Source organism: Idiotropiscis lumnitzeri, chromosome 20, assembly GCF_059441095.1.
Source record: "Idiotropiscis lumnitzeri isolate Australia: NSW breed Sydney's pygmy pipehorse chromosome 20, RoL_Ilum_1.0, whole genome shotgun sequence".
Lineage (NCBI taxonomy): Eukaryota > Metazoa > Chordata > Actinopteri > Syngnathiformes > Syngnathidae > Idiotropiscis > Idiotropiscis lumnitzeri.
The window spans coordinates 12,556,775-12,578,400 of NC_142410.1; the positions used below are offsets into that span (position 1 = coordinate 12,556,775).

The window sequence follows — 21,626 nt, forward strand, 5'->3', positions numbered from 1 at the left end:
TGCGTGTTTACAAGCACACACACACACACACACACGCGCACACGGTTGAAGTGCATGGGCAAAGTTTTGTACTCAGCATAATTGAAATAAATACAAATATGAACTACAAAAAATCAATTAAAAACAATGACTTATTTATTTCATTATAGATCATGACTTAATGATTTAATAGACATCCTTTTGATAAATGTATAAGCAAATTGTTCATTGTACTAATACGTTAGTCTTTTATTTAACATGAATGCATAAACACGATACCTAATGAAATAAATTATTACATAATATAAACTATATAATTAGTTTGAAAAAAATATTGTTAATGATTAATTGGCGAAAATATTGAACAAAAATGTAACATTAGCTTTTTTTTTTACTAATTATTGTAGTAACATGAGCAAACAAATCAACACACATAAGATACAAGAAATATAAAAATTGTTTTAATATTGTTTTTAATTGTCATTAAAAATGAAAGTTGTTGTCACTGCGCTCCCTAGCGGACTAAATGAGCAATAACATCTACTTTTCTTGAAACAAGCGTTTGATGCGTTTTCTTGTTTTTTCTCTTTCTCGATTCCACTCCCCAGGATCCGGATTGGACCTCTGACAGACTGATTGTGGCCAGCGGGACTGTTTGCATTTTTGGCTCCCTGATGTCAACTGTGCAAAAGCGAAAAAACAACGAGTCATTTGCCAAAGTAAAGGACAGTCTAATTGAAAACATATTGTCAATGTAATATCATTTTATTTAGATCTAGGTAGAATGTTTGCTCGCGGTATCGAACTTTTTTGGTTGAAGTGCTTTATAATGAATGTTGATTGTCATTTCCCACTAATATGTGCTTAGCATTAAAATGACACCACGTGTATGTGTGTGTTTCGTTTTAGTCGTACAAACACAAGTTATCATGTCATCATGACAAGAAATTATTTGGGTTGACGTTGTCATTAATAATCTGCTTTTTGCTCCTTCGGCATTCAGCCTGGTTTTTGCGCATGCGCAGTTTGACTTCCCCCGCCTTCGTGGAAACTCCAGATCCCCCCCCCCGCCCCCACACACACACACGCACGTACACACGTTCACCTCCTTGTGAAAGAAAGAAGGGGGAAAAACACAAAAAAACATCAATGGGTGAAGTGGCGTGAGGGGGAAAACGGCAACCACCGGCTCCATCCTTTTCCCGGTTCCCTTCGGCCCCATCAGCTTGTTTTTTTTTTCTTGTTTTTTGGAGCGTTTTCGTCGCCCGGCGAGCTGCAATGGTGAGTTCGCGTCTTGTGCAAAGTTTTTATTTTTGGAGGGGGGAGGTGGAAAGCTCTCGGTCCGTTTTCGGCAACTAACGTTAGTTCGCTTCGTCTTTTTTTTCGCGTCTTGCCACGAGGATGCTAACTTTAGCCTCTCGCAGCTAACTCATCTTGTTTGGAAGCGTTCACCCCAAAATAATGCAAAAGTGCGGAGAAAGGAGAAATAAGGAAGGGGGGCAAGAGGCACCCATGTGTTTTGCCCCCCAGCCCCCACGACACACACACGTTCCTGGAGCATGACGAAGACAGAATAATGACTGAAACCGACAGAGGCAACTGCAATTAATCAAGGTGGGGAGTGCGAAACTGCCCCCCCCCCCCCCCCCCCCCCGACGCCTTGATCTTGAGCGAATGTGATTGCGTAGATAAAGGACCCCCCCCCCTCCGCGCACACACACTCCTTGCAACAGCAATGCAAAAAAGTGAATGTGGGATCCAATCAATCTGGATTGCAGGTGCCGCAAAGTTTGGCTTTATGTTTGTTCATCGATGACGAGCGACAATCACGATAGTTTAGTGCTCTGCCACTAGAGGGCAGAAGAACATTTGGCGACAATTTATTTCGGGGGAGGGGGGGTTCTTCATTACATTTGCTTTCTGACAAGTGTTGGCTTAATTAAAGTGGCAATCATCATCTTTGGAGGGCCCGATTGGACATTAAGTAAAAGTCATTTTAATCTTAATGTCAAATTTCAGGAGCACGCAAAAAGTTTTTTTGGCAGAAGACTGATTTGATTCATGTCAACGTGCTATCTGTGGTGACATTGTTCCCTCTCCTGGTTCCTGTTCTGAGACGCGGCGTGCCAGGCCGAGGACATTTTGTTTCTGTCAATCTGACATTTCCTCTTTTTCGCTTGTTTTCGGTGATCTTGTTCTGGAGGTGATCATACAGAGAAATGTAGTTGTTTTGCTGTTTTTTTTTGGGGGGGGGGTATTCTAGTTCTATTTCTCCTACTCGTACTCTTTGCCCTACTGCTGCCACCAACCGGTCAGTCCTGGTACTGGTGTGGCTGCTTTGAATTTGCCTTTGGAAATCGGCGGCGATGTCGGACTGTTGAGCGTTCTGGTTTTGGAAGAGAACGTTCCCACATTGTGGTCTTTGGTGGCATCTGCAGATGAAACGGGACCCTCTCGGCATGATGGCGAGTCGGAAGCGGCAGCTTTAAGCCGACTTATTTGGCCAGCTGCCGGCGGTGTTTGCCTCCTGCACGCCACGCGTTAAGCGCTAATGAATGGACTGATTAGAGCGTCGTCGTGAATTCGGCTTACGCGATGCCGTCTGTATGCGCTCGTCAGCCCCCGTTTTGCTTGCGTGCTGTCTGAACGTTTAATGGAGGCTTGGCAGCCATTGTTGACGCCTGCCTGCTGCTGTCGTTTTGGTTTTCCTCACTGGGCCTTTGTGACCAGACGTCCATTTTATACCAAAACAAGGAGACGAGACTTGTTGTGGTCGATGTGGCCGTGCCAAAAAACATCGGCCAAACTAGAAGTGTTTCGCTGCGTACACAGTAAAGTCAACGCCAATGGGTCGCGTTCCAGACCGGTCTGGCAAAATCTGTGGTGTCGAAAAAAACGGCGCCCTCCAACACACGTCTACTCGAGGCGGAAAAAAATGGCCTTTGAACGAAGGGACCTCGTTTCAGCCCGAAATCGTCACTGGCATATATTGTTGATCCTCCGCAAAGAATGACAAACATCACCGAGCAGTCAGGGGCCACGTGTGTGTATGAAATCGGTGAGCGGGTGGCCATGCGGCATGCGCACCCAAGATTCCTTGAATTGAAGAGAAGACGCACATTTTTCTTCAATAAATGACGACACGATTTATTTCATTTTTCGTGTTGAACCAACGGGCGAGTGGCATATGCGATCGTCTCGATGCTGAAAGTAGTTTTGTCAGTAATTTGGAGAGTCGCTGCTTCAATTGTGTTTGGAGAGTCTTGTTAAAAGGTGTGTGGCGTGCGTGTGTGTGTGGGGGAGGCAGCGTGTTGCCAGGAGGCTACGCTCGCAGCGATTGGACGGGAGCTGATGAGTAAGCCGCTCGTGCGGGTCCCGCCCCCACATCCTCTTCTTACGCAGCGGCACATGCTCCTCACACTGCTGCTGCACCGGAAAAAAAACGGCCCAAATTTGTGCCTGCTTCAAGGTCGCGTCCGTCGACAGGATGCGCCGCCGCCTCTTGGCCTGCCTGCGAAGATGACTCGCACGCTCGCTCGCTCGCTCGTTAGGAGAAGCGCCGGCCAGGATGTGCCACTGAGACGCCTGCCCCGGAGAGCTCTTTGCCTTTTTGATTTATTTTTCAATGTTTTTGTTTCTGGGATGCTGGACTCAGCAGCGGAGTGTTAGGTACACTTTACAGTCTACACGAGCCTCAAAAAGATCGCAGACGTAACTGACGCCGTCGTGCAGGTGCGGGCAAACTTTTGTTCTTCGGGGCCACGTTTGATTTTGAAAACGGACCGACGGGTTGCTCACATGTGGAAGTCGTTTATCTGTCAAAGTAATTTCATCATTGATTTGATTCCATTTTTCTTTTTTCCTTTCCTGATGTTGAGCTGTTGCGAGATTGCCGAGAGACGTTGGTCGCCCGTGGAAGCGCTTGCCTGATATTTATTGATGGAAGCGTTTCGGCTCGTCTTCTGATGACATTTGGGCAGTGCGCATGGACACTATCGCCAAGCAGTTGTTGAAGGCAAGCGGGCGGAGTGTTGCGCAACGGTCACGCCAGTCCCCTGACCCGAACCCCATCGAGCACGCCGGAGACAAAAGTGACAGCAACTGAAGCAGCAGCTGCGGAAATGCGCTGCCCGCTGATGTCGTCGATGCCTTGCGAGTGTTGAAGGTTGAAAAAATGGGCCACTTTTGTGGCCGCGTTCCAATCTTTGCACACGTGATGGAATTGGTGGCCTGCGATTGATTGGTGAGTCTTCCAAGTTGGAACGAGCCTTGCACCCAAATTGTCTTTGGATTCCATTTGAACTTTGGTCCAATTTGGACGTCCCGCGCCAGCTCGCTGCAGGACCGCCAGAGCCCAGCGAACAAAACCCGTTGAGGCGGTTGCACGCAGAACGCTGCGGTCGGTTGAGCGTGGAATGGAAAAACTGGCGACTGAAAGAAATGACAGGCAGCCATTTTAAAAGTAGGAGTGCAAAGGCTTTTTTTAGTAGCTTGTCATTGGGCTGTCAGCAAAGCAGGCGGAAGCGTTACCGCAGATTTTGTGTCCGAATCATCTTGACTTGTTTTTTTCTTTCCTTCTGCCGAGCAAGCGGCCGCGCAAAATGCCGTCGCCAGAGGAAGCGCTGAGCTCATTTCCTTGCCGCTTCAACACAGTGGAGCTCAGGAAGTCGCAATGTCCCGCGCCGCGGTTCGCTTGGACCCGCGTGTGCGACCTCAAAGAGGATGTTGCGGAGCGAATGCCACCGAGCGCTTCCTCGTGCCGCGTCGTCGCTTCTGCATTGAGAAATTTCAAATGTCGTTCTTTCACTCAGTTAAAAAACAAATGAGGTCGGTGCAAAATGAGGAACTTTCAATTTTGTCAAATGTCGTTTTATCGTCATTAATGAGCCACGACCGAGTTGTTGGTTGTCGTCGCGACGCTCGAGTCGCAATATTGAACATGATGGAGCAACTTTGGACTTGTTCCAAATTGTTGCTGAGAAAAGTTGCCCAGCGTTGCAGCACGGCATCTGCGAAGGAGCGCCGCCGCCGCCGCCGCCGCCGCCGCCGCCGCCGCCGCCGCCGCATCCTTCCTCGGGCCGGCCACCAACAGATGCATCCTGCAGCTGCAGGCTCTTTCCTGCCTCGCGCCACTTTTGTCCCCAAGATGATGGCACGCCGAGGTCGGGACGCCGGCGGAATTTCAATTGGGCCGCGCTGGCAGGAGGTTCCGGTCGCCATGGTTTTCTTGCACCGGTCACCGAGTTCACATTCAAAAAGGGACGCGAGCGGATCAGAGTGGGCCTCCGGAGTCCAACCCGGGAGCCGTTTGTGCTCCGTTGTTTTGTTTTTTTTCTCCAATTAAACGCGAGCATCTAATGATGAGATTTCAAAAGCTTTTTTTTTCTTTTGACTTGATGAGAATGATGGAGTGTCATTTCAGTTATGCAGATTTTTTTTTACTCAAGGCTTGGTGACACACTTGCGCGACAACGTCATGATTTTGAGACCTCATTTTGGAAACTTTGTGATTCAAATATATATTTTCATATTCCTCATTGTTGTTAGCGACACACTTCTCTGCCATTTATTTTTGCTTTTCCGTTTCACAATGGTTGGCCAATTTATTCCCATACTTGAGTGCATTTTTATGAAGCCATATTTTCGATATCGCATTAATACTTGAAAATGTTTCATCATCTCAATGCCACCGCGATGCTTCATGGAACCCCCCCCCCCCAAAAAAAAACGTCTTGCACCATTCTGCCATCGGAAATCCGTTTTTATTGGTCCTGGAATTGTGGTGACAAACGGCCTCTCCGATAAGTTGCCTCGTTTGGCTCTTGAGGAGGATGTTTATGACTCAGGGCTATTTTCTGCCCAGACGTCCTCGCCGCTGCCGCGCTCGCCAATTCGGGCCGCGGCACGCTGAAATCGCTGCGGTCAAGTCAGTACGTCTGTGCACGCACGTTTCATTTGGGGACTTTTGGGAATTTTGTCAAGATTTCAAAGAAAATGCAATGAGCAAAAAAAAAAAAGTGAGGTTTGACTTTTGCAGGATAGCGGACGGCAAACTTGTTGGGCTGTCGTTTGTTTTCGGAATTTGAGTTCTTGATGCCAAATTTTGGAAAGGCATTGTGCAGATGGGCTCCAAAGTGTGACGCTTTCCTCCTTGAAGCCGAAATCCTGCGAGCCGAGTTGGATTTATGGCGTGGAATGACGGATCCGGCCGAGGTACTTTGCTCTTGTACCGCCGGCCTCCGCCAAAGTCACTTGAACGGCAGCCATCTGGATGCCAGATGTACCTCGCTCGCTAGCATGCTTTCTTTTTTTTTCTTTGTGGCGACCGCCCCCAAGCAGGACGACATGTGAAAGCTCCGTGCCAATGGGGACGTCTTCCCGTCCCCCCACAACGCTGGCAGGCGCAGAGCAAGGTTTCTGCTGGGACGGGCTGCCAAGTTCTCACACTCCATTTTGGGAGCAATGGCGGACAACAAGCAGCGCGGAAAAGCCTCTGGAGGTGCAAGTCTCTCGTAAGATGCCACTTTGGTTTCGGGCTTTGCAAATTCTTTTGCTTGCTTTTGTTGATGCTAAATCTGAGGGATGGAGTTGCTTTAGGTGTGGTGGGGACATTTGCCGAACGGGAATATTTGATATTTTAGCAAATGCCAGCTTGTGGAAGGTGCTGTTGGACTGTAATATTTTCTTTGGTTGGGCCAACTTGCTTTCTTGGACGTGCTCCCCACTGGGCTCAAAAGATGAGAAAGAGGGGCGGAGCGGTCACATGGAGGCGGGCTCAGCTGCTCAGAATGGCAGAAATATTAGTTTTTCTTTGCGGAGGATAAAGAATACATGTCTGAGTATTGCTTTGTTCCGTATTCCAGTGACGTCAAAGTTTCTCTCTGCAAAAGTGGTACTTGATTTTTTTTTGGTTTTGTAAGTGCGTTTGCTGTGTGGCCCGCAGCTGCGGGTGGAGCATGGGTACGACTGCCAGCGCAGCGCCGCCGCCGCCGCCGCCGCCGCTTGAGGGTGTCCACGGCAACGGGATGGCCGACAGCAGGCCGTCACTCAGCATGAGCCCCTTTCACACGGTCAACGTCCACAACAACAAGGCCAAGTCCATCATCACCAACAAGGTCGCACCTGTGGTCATCACGTAAGTCCCTCCCCGAATTCGCGTTGTGTGGATTGGGTACCGATCCGCTTTGATCACTGCCGAGGTGTGATCCGCTCGCGTGGTAGTGCACGAAACCCCGCCCCCCTCCAGCCCTCGTGGAGGCGTTGCCATCTTCGCCTTCAACTGTAGTGTCTGTGACTTAGTATATATGGCTTTAAGGGGCGGGGCCTGCTTGGCCGTCAGCCAATGAGCATGCACGACTTAGCTGGCTGCTTCTTGAATGACTCGGCAAAAGTTTTGGCCTTAGCGGCTTTCGTGTAAATTTCGATGTACGACGTGTAGCGCTGCAACAATTCATCGATGAATACGCATCGAATCGATTATCAAACTGTTTTGCCGATTGATTTCATTGGAAATTGTCCAAAGTACACCAAGTGGTCTTGCAACTGCACTCACGTTAGTCCGTGTGGAAAATGATCCCGGCAAAGCCTCCAGGCTTTTTTTAAATCAAATTAGAGTTATTCCATTTATCTTAGCCCCCCCCCCCAGTTCCACTTAGTGTCGTAACTCTTCTCTCTTGGTGACGTCGCCCCCCCCCCCTCGCTCCCCTTGGCCTCCAGCCTCCGTGTTTGCCTCTGTTATCATCTCGTTTGTCAGCGTAGACTTTGTAAACACTGGCTGATAATTGAATTGACTCCTCACCATGCCGCTGTGTGTGCGTGTGTGTGTGTGTGTGTGTGCGCGTGTGTGTTTGCACGCACAGGTACAATTGCAAACAGGAATTTCAGATTCACGATGACATCCGCAAGAGCAACTACAAAGTCGGACGGATATCAGATGCCATGCCCGAGCATTACCTGGTGCAGGTACAGCACGCCACATATTTGCACGCACGCACGCGCGCGCACACACAAACGGCACGGTGGCGCAGGTCCATTGTCATGCGTCGTTTGACGAGCTGCTGAGCGGGGGTTTCGTATCAGGAAGCTTGCGGCTCTTTTATCGCCACTTTGATCTGCCGCCTTCCGCCTCGGCTGGCGTGCGCTCGCGTGCAGACTTTTGTCAGTTCACGTCAAACTTTATGCTCGCGGCGTCCTTTCAAACTTTGCGGCCGCTTGCTTGTTACGCCCATTAAAACATGACAATTGTTTTTGGGTCCTTCACTTTTTACTTCGCAAAACCCATTAATGAAATGTATCTGCATCATCACAGCTTTATTTCAAACGGTCCCGGCGACTCTCTGATTGAAAAAAAAAAAAAAAAAAGGCAACATGACCTCGTTGAATGTTTCTGCTTCCACTGTGTGCTCTTCGTCTGGATTCAGTTGAACTTCCAGAATGCAAGCAGCGTCCTAAATAGCATTTTTGCGCACATTTATGGGAAATAAATCTCCAAACGAAGCAGAAGCTGCCAATTAACGCACTTCCCACCCTGTCATGACGTCAGCGTCATTGCCACGTGCAAGTTGATGATGAAGATGATGATGATGTACTTTGCAACTGCTGCACGTTGCAATACGCTGCCACTAGATGGCAGCACTGAGCGTGCAACTAAAAAGTCTGCCAAGAAATGAAGAAACATTTGAGTTTTTGCGGTATTTAGGAGCATTTTTCACATTTTGTTGGTCTTATCTTTCAATTTCAAACAATTGCCACTCACGTGCACACGGCTGGACCCTTTTTTTTCCCTTTCCTTCCAGGGCGAGTACTTCATGGTGCAGGACGTTTACAGCAAAGCGGACGTGCTCGGCACGACAAGCTCCTTCGGGGCGCCCAACTTCCGTCAGGTGGCGGGATCGTACCCGCTCTTCGGGATGGGTCAGCCCAGCCTGAGCGGCTTCAAGCGCGTCCTGCAGCGGCTTCAAGCGCAAGGACACGAGGTCGCTCGCCGTGTTTGCCGTTTCGGGAGGATGACCTCTCACTTGTCAAGTGGTGGCCTTTAAAATCGTTCTCCTTTTTCCTTGCCAGGAGGTTGTCTCGGTCTGCGTGCGAGAGGAGCCGGTGGTGTTCTTGCGCAAGGGCGACGACTTTGTCCCGTACACCCCCAGGAGGAAGGAGAACCTCCACGAAAACCTCCACGGCCTGGAAAAAACGCAGCCGGTGGAAGCGCTGGAGCTTAGCGTCAGGAAGGAGGTGACCTTGACTTTGACTTCAAACTGAGAAAGCTGAGAAACGTTTTCGCGTACGTCCTGCCAGGTGGTGGCGGACGAAAGAAAAAAAAAAAAGGGCCGATCCCAGGAGAGCTTGTTTTTGTGTTGTCGCCGCGCAGCTCCACGACTTTGCCAAGCTGAACCAAAACGTCTACTACGTCTACAACGACATCGAGTACCTGAAAGACGAGCCTCAGAAGGTGGTGATCACGTGCGAGGAGGACATCCACGTGAGCGAGGAGCTTTACAAGCGGCCCGTTTTCACCATGCCGGCCTACAGGTGCCCGCCGCTCGTCCTTTTTTGGCCGTGGCTCGGAAATCGCCGACCGCCTTTGTTGTGTCGGTGTCGGCAGCTATTACAGATTACCGCTTCCTGTCGACGGCGCGCCGTTGGAACAAGACTTTGATGCTTTTGTCAACATCCTCCGGGTGAGTCCGGCGCGGTTACTCTGCTGTCAGGTCCGCAAATTTTGTAAAAGTTGAGAATTTGTCACGCTGCTTTTGTCGCACCTGAGCAGCCGATCATCTTGTTTCCAAATTGAAAGCCACCAATCCGCACAATAGTCATTCTGTTGTGGTGGTGAAGTCCTGACGCAAATTTTCAGCGTACTTTGTACGTGTCCTTGCTGTGCTCCCCTGGCTGACTTGCTTGCCCCCCCCCCCGCCAGGAGACTCCCGGCTTGTCCCTGCGACGCGACGCAGCCTCCAAGCCGCCCGCGCTGCTCTTCAGCTGCCAGGTGGGCGTCGGCCGCACCAACCTGGCCATGATCCTCGGCGCCCTGGCCATCAACCGCCTCCGGGGCGACTCGCACCCGCCGCCTCCGTAAGGCCTCATTCTCATCAGCCCGTCTTTGGATGCAGTTGAGAGGTTACATTTTCGATGAGGGACAGTTCTTGTTTTATTTTGTTCAAGTATGGTGAGAGGAGTCTGTAATGTAAAAAAAAAAAAAAAAAAGCCAAAACAATCCAATTCGACGTGTTGCAGGAGGCCAGCAGATAACGACTATTCGACGCAGCTTTGCCTTGCACAAATCTGCCGATTCTCCATTTACTTATTCCAATTTTCCAGAATGGAGGAGGCGGCGGCCATGGCGCGTGCGGAGCCCCGAAGCGTTTTCCGCATCATCCAGTCTCTGATTGCCAAGCTGCCAAATGGACCGCAAGTCCTGGAAGAGGTGAATTTCTCCCACGGGATTGAATTGCGACGCCGAGAAGGCGCTCACTGGTGACGCCGCGCATTTGTCATCAGGTGGAGCGCGCCATCGCGTTGTGTTCGCAAATGCACGACATCAAAGAGGCCATCTATGAGAACAAAAGGAAACTGGAGGGCATCGGAGATGATTATCAAATTCAGGTTGGTGCTTTGCCGCGTTGGCCATCGGCCTCATTTCAATGAGACGCGTTTTTCTTCATTTGTAAGAAAAAAAGGCTTCCAAAATCTTAAGTTTCCCACTTTTCAAGTGCCACAAATGCATCTTTGTTGCCTGGTTTGTTGTTGCAATGCACCAGAGGGCTGTGCGCTCTCAAGTCCATTTAGGCCATAGCAAAGAGCATTTCTGCTTGGATTCCACTTGACCTAAGAAGCGGATGGATGTCCTTTTAGGGAAACGGCACCAAAGAGTACTTCCTCAACAGAACCCGTCAGAGTTTGGAACGCTACTTCTACCTGATTGTGTTCAACGCGTACCTCCACGAGCAGGTGGGTTGTCGGGAACGAGTCGATGGCAACGGGCGCCCGCTGTCGCTCGGCCGCTAAATTCACGTGACGCCTTTGCAGTTTCCCCTCGCCTTCGTGTCCAACTTCAGCCAGTGGATGTTGCGCCACACTTGGCTCTACCGCCTGCTGGCCCGTATGGACCTTTCCGAGCTGTCGGCGTCGCCCGAGCTGCTCACCAGAGGAGCCCGTGTCCTGGTGAGCCGCTTTGCTTGCTTTCTTGCTCGGTGCAAGTCTGCTAGCTACATGCTAACGCATGATGGCAAATGCCATAGACGGGCTATTGCAGCTTTAGCGTCAATGTCACGCTCGTCAGAAACCTAAAAACTCAAACAAAATCCAAAGCGACAAATTGCAGCTTAATTGTGACTTTGCTTTAGTGTTCCTTTTATTTCTCATAATATTGCAACCTTTCAAGTTTTAAAATGGCTTGAAACCGTGAATGCATGAGTCACCTTATTTTTTATTTTTTTTTAACCAGTTGACCGTTAAAGCGCATTTTGTGCCGTGCAGGTGGCTGGCGAGTATTTGGCGCCCGACGTCCTGAGCACGGCCAAAGAGATGAAGGCGCTCAACTTCCGACGCGTGCCCAAGATGCCCGTGTACGGAATGGCGCAGCCCACGTCCGAGGTGTCGCGCCACTCGTGCACGTTGTCTTCCATCGTCTTTTTTCCTTTCTTGAAAAAAAAGTGTGGTTTTCCGCGCGCACGTAGGCGGCCGCCGCCGTGCTGGCCCACCTGACGGACGAGAAACGCAAGCACAGCCGCATTCTGTGGGTCAACCTGCAGGAGGAGCTGCTTTTGGAAGCCAACGGGCAGATCTTCACGCCCAGGGAGCCGTCGCGCTTGGATCAGCACATTGCCATCCCCACGTCGGACCCGCTCGTCATTGAGGTCAAGAGGAAACGTCGCCTTTTTTCTTTTTTTTAACCTTTCACTCACTCACTCGCACGCAAACTTTGTTTTGGATTTTAGAAGCTGGAGGCGTCCCTCAAGGAGGAGATCCTGCGCGCCCACAAGTGGCTGGAGGTGACGCTGGAACAGGAGAAGCAGATGAAGATGTTCAAGAGCGTCCTGACGGCGCAAGAGATTTTGGCGCAGCGCAAAAAGGCCACGCCGGGCCTCGTCTACCAGCGCGTGCCTCTGCCCGATTGCGCCGCCCCACGGGAGGAGGTAACCGATTTAATTCACCCAAAAACTCTTTGCACTTATGATTCGAGGCTGAAGGGATGGATCGTGTTATTTGGTGTTGTTTTGCGCACGTGCAGGATTTCGACAAGCTACTGGACGCCATGAAGAGCTCGCTGGCCGAGGACTCGCGCTCGGCCTTCGTCTTCAACTGCTCCAACGGCAAAGGCCGGACCACCGCGGCCATGGTGCTCTCCGTGCTCACTTTGTGGCACTTCAACGTACGAGTGCGCGCCGCTCTCGCCTTTCCGCCAGTCAAGTGGAGCGAAATACGAGTTGTTTGTCGCACGCAGGGCTTTCCCGAGTTTCCTGAAGACGAGATCGTTAGCGTCCCCGATGCCAAGTACACGAAGGGGGAATTTCAGGTACGTTTTCATCCGCACACTTTTTTCCCTGTAAGAATGAATAACAGGATTTTCATCTGAAAAAAATCTTTTTTTTTAAATTGTCGTATAATAATTACAACTTAAAATATGTAAAAAAAAAAAAAATTTTTTTTTTTTCTCTGCTTCTTCTGAGTAGTTTGATTTCATTTTATTATAAACATAAAAAAGTGCCACTCTTTTCTTTTGTTTGCATTTTTTTTCATTTCTCTGCATGTTTCCATCTTGTGGATGTCACTTTGTGTACGCTTGTTTACTTTCTGCTGCAGTGCCTTGATGCAAAAAATGTAACTTGAACGGTTCCCACCAGCAGCAAAGTCCGTCTGTTTTGATTGCACACAATGCAAAGAGGCGGTGGGGCCAATGGTGGCAGGGTTGTCATGGAAACCCCGTATGCCTCTAATTGAACTTTTTTCTTATATGTTGCAAATTTGCCTAGAAATGCCACACGGTGGCGCCAAAGTATAACATAAAGACAAGCCCGCACAGTCGCCTGCAAGTGCTCTCAACTTTGCCCCCCCCCCCCCCATGATGGCGTCAGAGTTTTCTTTGGTTTGCAGGTGGTCATGCAGCTGGTGCGCCTGCTCCCCGACGGCCACCGCATGAAGCGGGAGGTGGACATGGCCTTGGACTCCGTCTCCGAGACCATGACGCCCATGCACTACCACCTGAGGGAGATCATCATCTGCACCTACAGACAGGTCAGAGCTGGTGGGGGAGGGGGGGGGGTGGTTATAGTCCGTTCACCACTTCAAAAGGTTCCTAAACTGGCGGTCAAAAGCATCCGTCGCATCGCTCAAAATCAACTCCAGTCATGATATGATTGCACTCACCGCCTGCGGCCTGTAGAGGGCGCCGGGGAGCTTGTTTTGCCCCCCCCCCACCCCCCCACCCCCCAACTGGTGGCCAGAGCACATGAATGAGGGGAATGCAGGCACGAGAGGCCGAGCGTGGAAAAATTGATTATGATGTAACTTAATGGACGCCGGTTGGATGAGAAGAAGCCAAGAGAAGCAGAAAACGAAATGAAATGTTCCTTAATATCCGTCACAGGCTTTCAGATTGCTCATCTATCCATTTCCAGTGTTGCTAGATGGAAAGAGCAGAAAATTGCCGTGGACAAAATGGCCAGTGTTGAGGAACAATATGCTACCATTTGTGGTTTGGGTCGGTTTTGATGGGTTTTGTCTGCGCAAACTAACAAAGGTGAAGGAGAACAAAAGCCGCTTGTGGCAGACAGAAGCTCGGCTTTATTCCGTTTTGAACAAACACGGCAATCATCACGCCAGCTGTTCCCGGAGGAGTCGGAGCCACCCGGGCCCGCTCCCCGGCGCCATCAATGCGCCGTATTGTCTTCCGCCAACGTTCACCGTCCGCGAAAAAGGTCAACTGCTTGCAACTTTTATGATCACATTTGCTTTTGGAAAGAAAACTTGAGGGCACGTGACTTAAAAGTTCAAGAATGATTGATCCGAGCCAGCGATGTGCTATCATTTTGAGCTTCATAATCCGATACTTTGATTAGAAAGCAAAATGTCTCATTTGTGCGACGCACGAATGTTTGCTAATTTCATGGAAAGGTATTGCGATGCCCGCCGTTCGATTTTGAGGGCGCGTACGGGGGTGAGTTGGTGCGTCAGTGTTCGTGATCGAGAGCTTTCTAACTGACACAAATGAGCCGCTCGAGTCAAAATCCAACTTGAGGCGCCGCTTGGCTCGTGAGTGCCCCCCCCTCTAGAACGCCCCCCCCCCTACCACTTTCCTCTTTGGTTGAAAGCAAGAGGCCAGGTGCTAAACAGTGCCAGATGTTTCTCCAAGAGGGGAACATTTCACCAGCACTCGGTCTCTCTCTCTTCTAGCGGAACACCCCCACTCATATTCCTTTAAAGACCCCCTCCTCCACTTTGCCAGCGGTTGGAAAACGTCTTCCATCGAGAAAAGAGATTTTCTCAGAGACCTGAAAGATCCAGCAGCTCGGAGAGGGGCCTGCTCAAGGAAGGAGGGGGAGTTTGGTTAATTGTATATGAATCACCGTGCTGCCAAGTGCCCCCCCCCCCAACCCCCCGCGTCCGCAGCGCTGGAGGACAAATTGTGACGGCCGACAGTCGAGGATCGCGTCGTCGCAGCTCGGAAGAGGATGACTTGCCCGCCCGCTCGCTGGTGAAATCCGCAAATTAAGAATGAATGAGGGCAAATCACAATGCGTACGAAAAGACGCCCCCCCCACCCCCACCCACGGTTTGAACGGCGGAATGGAAAATATTTGGGGAAAGGGAAGAAGGCCTCACGAGACGTCTTTCGGAAAGATGGACGATGCAACGAGAGCCAAACATTCCGCGTTTTTTGTTCGTCTGGCCTGGAAAATGTTCTCTGTGTCGTTTCTATATTTATTTCGAATGTTTCGCTTCGATGCAGCGGCGATCGGAAAGTCATTCGTTGAAAATGGAGAATTCTTTCACAGCATGCTTGGCGTGACGCTAGAAAACAGCACGGCTACTAAAAAAACCAAAATGCTACAAAACCAAAGCGATCGTTTGCATAAGAAATAACGGAAATCAAAGAATCCGTTCCAGACACTCCAAACAATGAACATCATAGCCCGTAAGTTTCGTTTCAGGCTTTGGCCTCTGCGCTAAATTTGTTGCAGCCGTCCGGAGACGAAACGACTCGCGAGTAAGTAAGTCGCGTCGACGCCATTTTGAAAAAGCCGCTTTAATCATCCCACGTGATTTGAAACTTTGCCCGCGTCTGCGTTCAACATTTTCATGTCGTCGATGGCCCTTTTGTTCTTGAGCTCGACCTCGACGCGATCGACAAAATGAGTCGGCGGAACAAAAGCGTGGCCGTTGATTGCCGTGGCTTTGGCCGCATTTCCTTTGCACTTGTTTGCTTTAATTCACAATTTGCCTCGTTGACAGACGGACGGCTAAATGCGCCCGTCATCACCGACGCCCGCTAAACGTCTTTCAAGCGTTTCTTCCAATCTTGCTCCTTGGACACTTTTTCTTTTTCTGACCTAACAATGCCACATTTTAATCTATTTTTTTTTAACGACGCGTCCGCCGTCACTTTGATGGTGCGCGAGTCCGAAAACCGAAAGCCGGCGGCCGTCGCATGTGGAAAGTCTTGCGAGACGAGCCCCTTTCCACGAATGCGAATATTTCGAAGAACTTTGCCGCCTTTGAACGCGGCAACCTCAAGACCGCCTCCCGAAAAGCGTGAAAGAGCCCAAGATGCCCCGGACTCAAAATCTTTTTCAAATGGCGGCTTTTGTGTCTTGTTGACGTTTCATTTCACATCCTTGCCCTCCTGCTGACTTTGCAAACGTTTGCGCTGGAATTTTGATTCCGATGATGGCCCGTCAGTCACGTCGGCGATTTGCCGTCCAAATTGAAGCGAGCAAACGCTCGTGACTGACTTGGCGCACGTCTCGCACGTTGGCCTCATCAGCCTGGTCGCTGGCTTTCTCTCTCTCCCCGCTGAAGATCCTGTTGCTCTTTTTCCAGTCATGAAAATGACACACAACTCGTCCTTTTCCTTTTCCTTTTTTTTTTTCTGGCGGCTCGTCCGTTTCAAATGTTCAAGGTATGTCGGCTATGCGTTCTCCGCTCGGTGGTGACGCACGAGCCTTAAACGAGTCTTAACCGCAAGAGTACAGACTTGCTCGCCAGCTTCTACAAATCCACCTCGACTTTGGAAAAAGACAGATGAGCGTCGTCTGGAGAAGCGATTAACATCTCCGCCTCGGCTCGCTCGCTGCTCAAGTCGAGGCCAGCTGATATTTGCGGAAAACAAGTTTGCTTCGGCGATTGCCTTGTTTGTTTTTTAGATATATATTTTTTAATAAGCGTAAAATCATGTGGTCATTTCCCTCGTCCTTTTTTCAGCATTTTCCCACTTTAAGGTTTAAGCTCATCAAGCAAATGAAAAAAACATTCAGGCGGTGTCTTTGTTGGTTGGTCGTTCCTGGAAAGCAAAGCATGAGCGCGTACGTCCGTGCGAGCCAAAGTGAGGCGGTCGTCCATCGAGGAATTTCACTTGTGAGCCCGCCTGCAAATCGGCACGTACGTTTGGCATTTGCTGCTCTATGCGCGCGTCGAGCCTCTCCGCTCCAGACGGCGCAAATTTGCTTTGCTTTGCTTTGAGATTTGAATGCGAGGCGCTTCGCACGATGGCCGCTTGCGCTAAAGTGGAACGGCCGATATGGATCTCTCTGTCGCCTCGACCCGACCTCATTTGTAGATTGTGGATATTTTCGGGGGTCCTAGGCACACATGGTAATCGGGTTGTCAAAAAGTACGCAACCTAAGGCCGAGCTGAGAGATTATTTTTTTTTTGTTTGACAGCAGACGGCACATTCCATCTTTGGTCCAAATGTTGTTTCTTGGACTGCGGCTCATTTGGGCTTCAATCGCGGCTGGAAACGGAAACCCCCCTGTTGCGTCATTGCGCGCTGGAATGATCACGTTATGGTGCGCCGGCTGCCCACTTTTTCAGCGCGAGACCTCCTACTTGGTGAGCCTCAGCGGTGGGAAGCACAGTTGCCAAGTTAAAAAAAAAAAAAAAAATTCTTTTTTTCATTTGTTCTCATGAGCCAATTTAGCCTAACAGCTTTTTTTTGGAAGACTCACTTTTGCATCTCCGAGTCGAGACGTATTTTTTCCTTTTCTACAATTTAAAGCAGAAGTTAAATCGGTGCTCATTTTTTGACCAGATTTTTTTCCCCCCGAATTAAGAGCAATTCTATTGATGCATTTTTTGGGGTCCGAGCGAGCTTCAGTTACGCCGCCACGTGTGTCGCCGAGTCCCGCTTCGGAGTAAATGGAGTTTGTGAAAGCTGAGTTTAAGAACAAACGAACGCGGCGAGTCAAGCGAGCGCCGTTTCTGCACTTTGCTTGGAGGACTGCGAGTACTTTTGCCACTTCGAAGTCGCTGATTGACTCCAAGAAATACAAAGCCTGAAAACGTTTTCCCTGACGTTGTCAACAATCTGCTCGCAGTCCGACGCAGCATGTGGCCCTCAACACACACGCGCGCGCACACACACACACACGCATCTGGAGGCCGGGCGGCCGTAATGGGAAGTCCTTGAGGCTCCAAGCGCGATCAGGAAAATGTTGAATTTAAAAAAAAAAAAAAAACTCTTTTTGACTGAAGCCTTCAATTGAATGCAACCTAATTGCCGAAGTTTTTTTTTTTTTTTTGCTGACTTCCTTCCTCACGTCCGCTTCACTTGGAGACCTTGTTTTCATCGTGAAACTTTCAGTCCAATCATTGATAATAATTGTGGTTTTGCAAGGAAATGTGCTTTTTTTTTTTCTGTTCACAACTTTCTTGCTGGCAAAACCCATAAAATGGCCGCAAAAGAAAGAGACAATTGTCGTCAAGAGGTTTGCATCTTTTATTCGTCAATACGTGCGTATCCCTTGTGGGCGGGGCCAATGGAAAGCTGTTAATTAGCATTCATTTAAAGATATGCAAAGAAAAGAAATAAAAAAGTGACTCTTTATAAATGGGACTTTGAACTCGTCTTTGTCCAGATCAAAAGCGGCAAGTCCGAGAAGGAGCGCCATCGACTGTTGCTGACGAGCCTGCGGTACCTGGAGCGTTACATCTACCTCATCCTCTTCAACACGTACCTGCACCTGGAGAAGAAAGACGCGTGGCAGCGCTCCTTCGCACTCTGGATGGAGCAGGTACATTTTGCGGCAGACCGAAAAGCCCGACGCAGATTTTCAGCTGATCGTCACACAAACGCGCAATGCGCCGCTCACCCGTCGTCACGGTGGAGCTTTCATTTTCCGAAGCAAAGTGAGCATCAACATATACGATGAATATGTCGCCGTCATGAACCGAGCACCTGCGTGTCATTTTTTTTTTTTTTGCGTGTGTGTGAAAGCCGAGCGGCGAACGTGCTCGCATTCAATCCCTTCCAAATGGTGACGGCAGAGCGGCAAAGACGACAAAAGTCTTTGTTGTGATTCCGCCAAAAGCGCTCACGCTTTGCCTTCCGCCGAGAAGTCCCCGGGAAACGACGGCCAAAAGCGAGAGAATGTTTGAAATTTGCCCTGCCGTCTTTTTTGTCCGTGTTGGGCCGGAATTCCAAAACAGACTGGAACAATCGCTGAGAAAACAGCTGTCAGAGAAATATGCTGGCTCAACGGAGGCATATCCTTCCTGTTCGCAATCGCAAATATGTGCGTTGCGTCTCCAAAAATTGGAACGCGCACGCAATAAATTCATGGCAAAAGTTTGCGCGGAAAGCGACTGCAGGGGGGCCATCTTGAGACTTTTCAGGTCAAACGTGGGCAAGTCAAAGAAATTGAAAAAGACGCGGGATGTCGGCTGAAGTTGCCGGCAAAGGCGATGAAGTCAATCGTGGCCGCCACCCGCTTGCTCGCGTCGATAACGACGAGGCCAGTGTTGGTTTCATTCTGATCACGAAACAGGCAAAGTTCCCAGCATTGAGCGTTTTCTTCGGAGTTGAGGACTGGTGAGCTCGCAACGATTGCATTTCTTTCATCTGGCAACCAAGCCTGCAACAACGAGACGCCGGCAATTTTTATGAAGAGGCCCGAAGAGTCCGGGCCAGAAGGGTACCAAGATCACGGCCGGCGGGCGGGGACGGGTCAAGTGCCCGCCTGTGCAGCCAAGACAAAAAAAAATTTTTTAAATGTCTCCTACGAGGTCTGGACTTGTTTCAAGGCTTGTGCGGTCCAAGACGCAAAGTGTTCACACAATGAGGGACCTCGTTTGTTTGCAATTTGCATTCAATTGGAAGTTTGTCCCCAAAAGCTTTCATGGTCATTGAGACTGTTGGGTTAGTTGGAGCGGGTCTCACAGCGGCTCGCGAAGGTGTTGAAAAAGACGTTTCTCACCGCTCGAGCCGTCATCTAAGCGTGCCGAGTGGCCCGATTGCCGCTGAGCCCGCCGCCTTCCCAACCAATCACAGCCAAGCGGCCCGCAGGCGCGATCGTTAGCCTGTCACCAGTGACCGTGGCGGGATCAGTCATGACAAGCCCAAAGTGTCACCGGCGGCGGCGGGGGGTCCTCGCCATCACGCACACACACGAAGCCGCTCTTACGTAAGCTGCCGTGTCGGATGGCCACTGTCCGGCGCCACGTGCACGTGCGCGCTCATTTAATAGCAGCCCTGAAGGCAGGAGCTCATTGTTCACAGTCACATGTGATCTGAAGTCTCTGATGTGCGAAGCCCACGCGTGACAGAAAAGAATTCTATTTTGCAGCCTCAATGCACTCTGCACCTTCTTCTGTTCACAGGCTAGAAAAGCAAAAAATAATGATTGCATCCCTCCATCCCGTGAATGCAAAATCGTGCAAATGAAAAAGAAATCAAAACAACACTCGGTGCGATGTCGTCATTGTGACACGCCGCGATTGTTTGTGGCGCGCGACTCGATTGACTGTTGTCGGTCGGCAGGTGGCCTCCAGGGCGGGAGTGTACCACGTCCTCGACCGGCTGAGCTTCTGCGACTTCAAGAGCCCGACGGACGGCGCCGTGCCGCTGGGCCGGCTGCGCTGGCGCTGGCAGCAGCAGAACCTTCTTCCGGAGCTTCCCTTCCGAGGACACTTCCTGTGAGGGCGAGCGCCTGCTTTGCAACGGTCAGAAAAAAAACAAGACGCGGACGCGGTTTTAACGGAATAGCGGAGAAGGCCGCTCGAGTCGTCGCCGGCAAGTTTTGCCGACTTGTGACTCGAAATTCTTCTCGTCCGACTCGACACGACGACACGAACGACTCGATGGACTGTTGCGCGTTTAGGAATGTGTGTGCGTGTCCTTGAGACTTGCAACTCCACTTCGTCCCAACTTGACGGCCGAACATTTTGCCGGCTTTTGATTGTTGACATTAGCAGGTCGACGTCGCTCATCAAACCTATTTTTAGTCACTAATATTTATCTTTCTTTTTTTCGTCTAAATTCTGTCTTGATTCTTGTCAAATTTGGATTTTTTTGTAATACTTTGACTTTATTCTTGTAAAATGCCAACCTTTCTTTTTGATGTTCTTACTAAACTTTTTCTCATGAAATAAAAACTTTTTGTTGCGTCTTATGACTTGAAGCGCTTTATTCAGTTTTTAAATTTTTTTTTTTTATTTGATTTTATTCCTTAAAATTCCGACTTTCTCATGGCAATGAGACAATTGTTGCTGTATCATTTTTTTGTCTTTTTTTCAATTAAAAATTGTTGTTTTGCAACTTACGCTCCTGCTTTTCTACTTCCTGAGTTTCCGTTTTTTATTTTTTTTTTGACTTATCTTCTCATCATCTGGTGCCGCAAACGCGCCGCCGCCATGGAGAAGGCTGCCGGTCTCTTTTCTTGTCTGGCGTCCACGTCAGAAGCGAGGGGGAGCAGCAAAGCCGAGGAGAGGCGAACAGATGACGCATTGTGGCTCGGGTCTGACGCGCCGGCGTCTTCCGTCTTCCGTCGGCTCGGCCACATCAAACGGGCTCATCTGGCTGGCCGGGCTCTTGCTTTAAAAGTGTCCTCGGACGCGCCTTTGAAATTGGGATACGCCTGATCGCTTCCCGTCTCGTCTTATCTTTGGGAGCTCGGAGGTTGTCGCCGTTATCGCAAGCCTCTCCGCAAATGGAAATTCTCTCAGGAACTCAATTGTGGTTCATGAGCGACCAAAAAAAACGCCAGAAAATACGGATGAACCGTTGTCCTTTAAGTCAAAAATGACCTTTTTTTCCCCCCTAATTTCTGACCTGAATTTTTTTTTTCCCTCTGAAAGCCGGTCGCCTCCGTTGACGAGGTCCCGTCACTTGACAGCACGCGCCGATACACAGAAAGCCGATTTCTTAACTCCGAGTCGAGATAAGCTTGAGGACATTGGATGAGGGTGCGGGTGTATTGGGGTGAGGGCGGGGGGGGGGTCTCGGATGCTACGGAGGCCCCTTCCTCCTCTTTGAAACATTCATTGCAATCCTCTCCAGCACGAAACCCGACCCGGAGGTTGCGAAGGATCTCGAGATTACGGCGGACAAAGGGCCCCATTGAGAGGCGGAGGATGTCGCAAACAAAAAAAAAAAGGGGGGGGGGCACGGCGGACAGGGAGGCGGTCGAGCACAAACGCCTCGCGGCCACGCGACGCC

The 21,626-nt window shown here is 49.9% G+C and overlaps 1 protein-coding gene across 5 annotated transcripts; it reads left to right on the forward strand.

Moving 5' to 3' along the window:
* The first annotated feature begins 1,120 nt into the window (after positions 1–1,120).
* pald1a (phosphatase domain containing paladin 1a) lies at positions 1,121–20,583 on the forward strand. 5 transcript variants are annotated; one of them, XM_088285180.1, is made up of 20 exons: positions 1,121–1,260; positions 6,923–7,114; positions 7,839–7,941; positions 8,775–8,954; positions 9,043–9,207; positions 9,344–9,504; positions 9,578–9,653; positions 9,893–10,047; positions 10,294–10,399; positions 10,474–10,578; positions 10,828–10,923; positions 11,002–11,136; positions 11,452–11,568; positions 11,652–11,831; positions 11,913–12,110; positions 12,206–12,346; positions 12,419–12,490; positions 13,069–13,209; positions 18,049–18,204; positions 19,950–20,583. In XM_088285180.1, exons 2-20 carry the CDS (start codon positions 6,936–6,938, stop codon positions 20,106–20,108), a joined length of 2,625 nt encoding a protein of 874 aa, XP_088141306.1. In that variant the 5' UTR covers positions 1,121–1,260; positions 6,923–6,935; the 3' UTR covers positions 20,109–20,583. The 5 variants fall into 5 exon arrangements, with proteins under 5 accessions (XP_088141306.1, XP_088141307.1, XP_088141305.1 ...); XM_088285181.1 differs by lacking the exon at positions 1,121–1,260 and adding an exon at positions 3,376–3,711; XM_088285179.1 differs by lacking the exon at positions 1,121–1,260 and adding an exon at positions 3,376–3,648.
* The last annotated feature ends 1,043 nt before the right edge of the window (positions 20,584–21,626 follow it).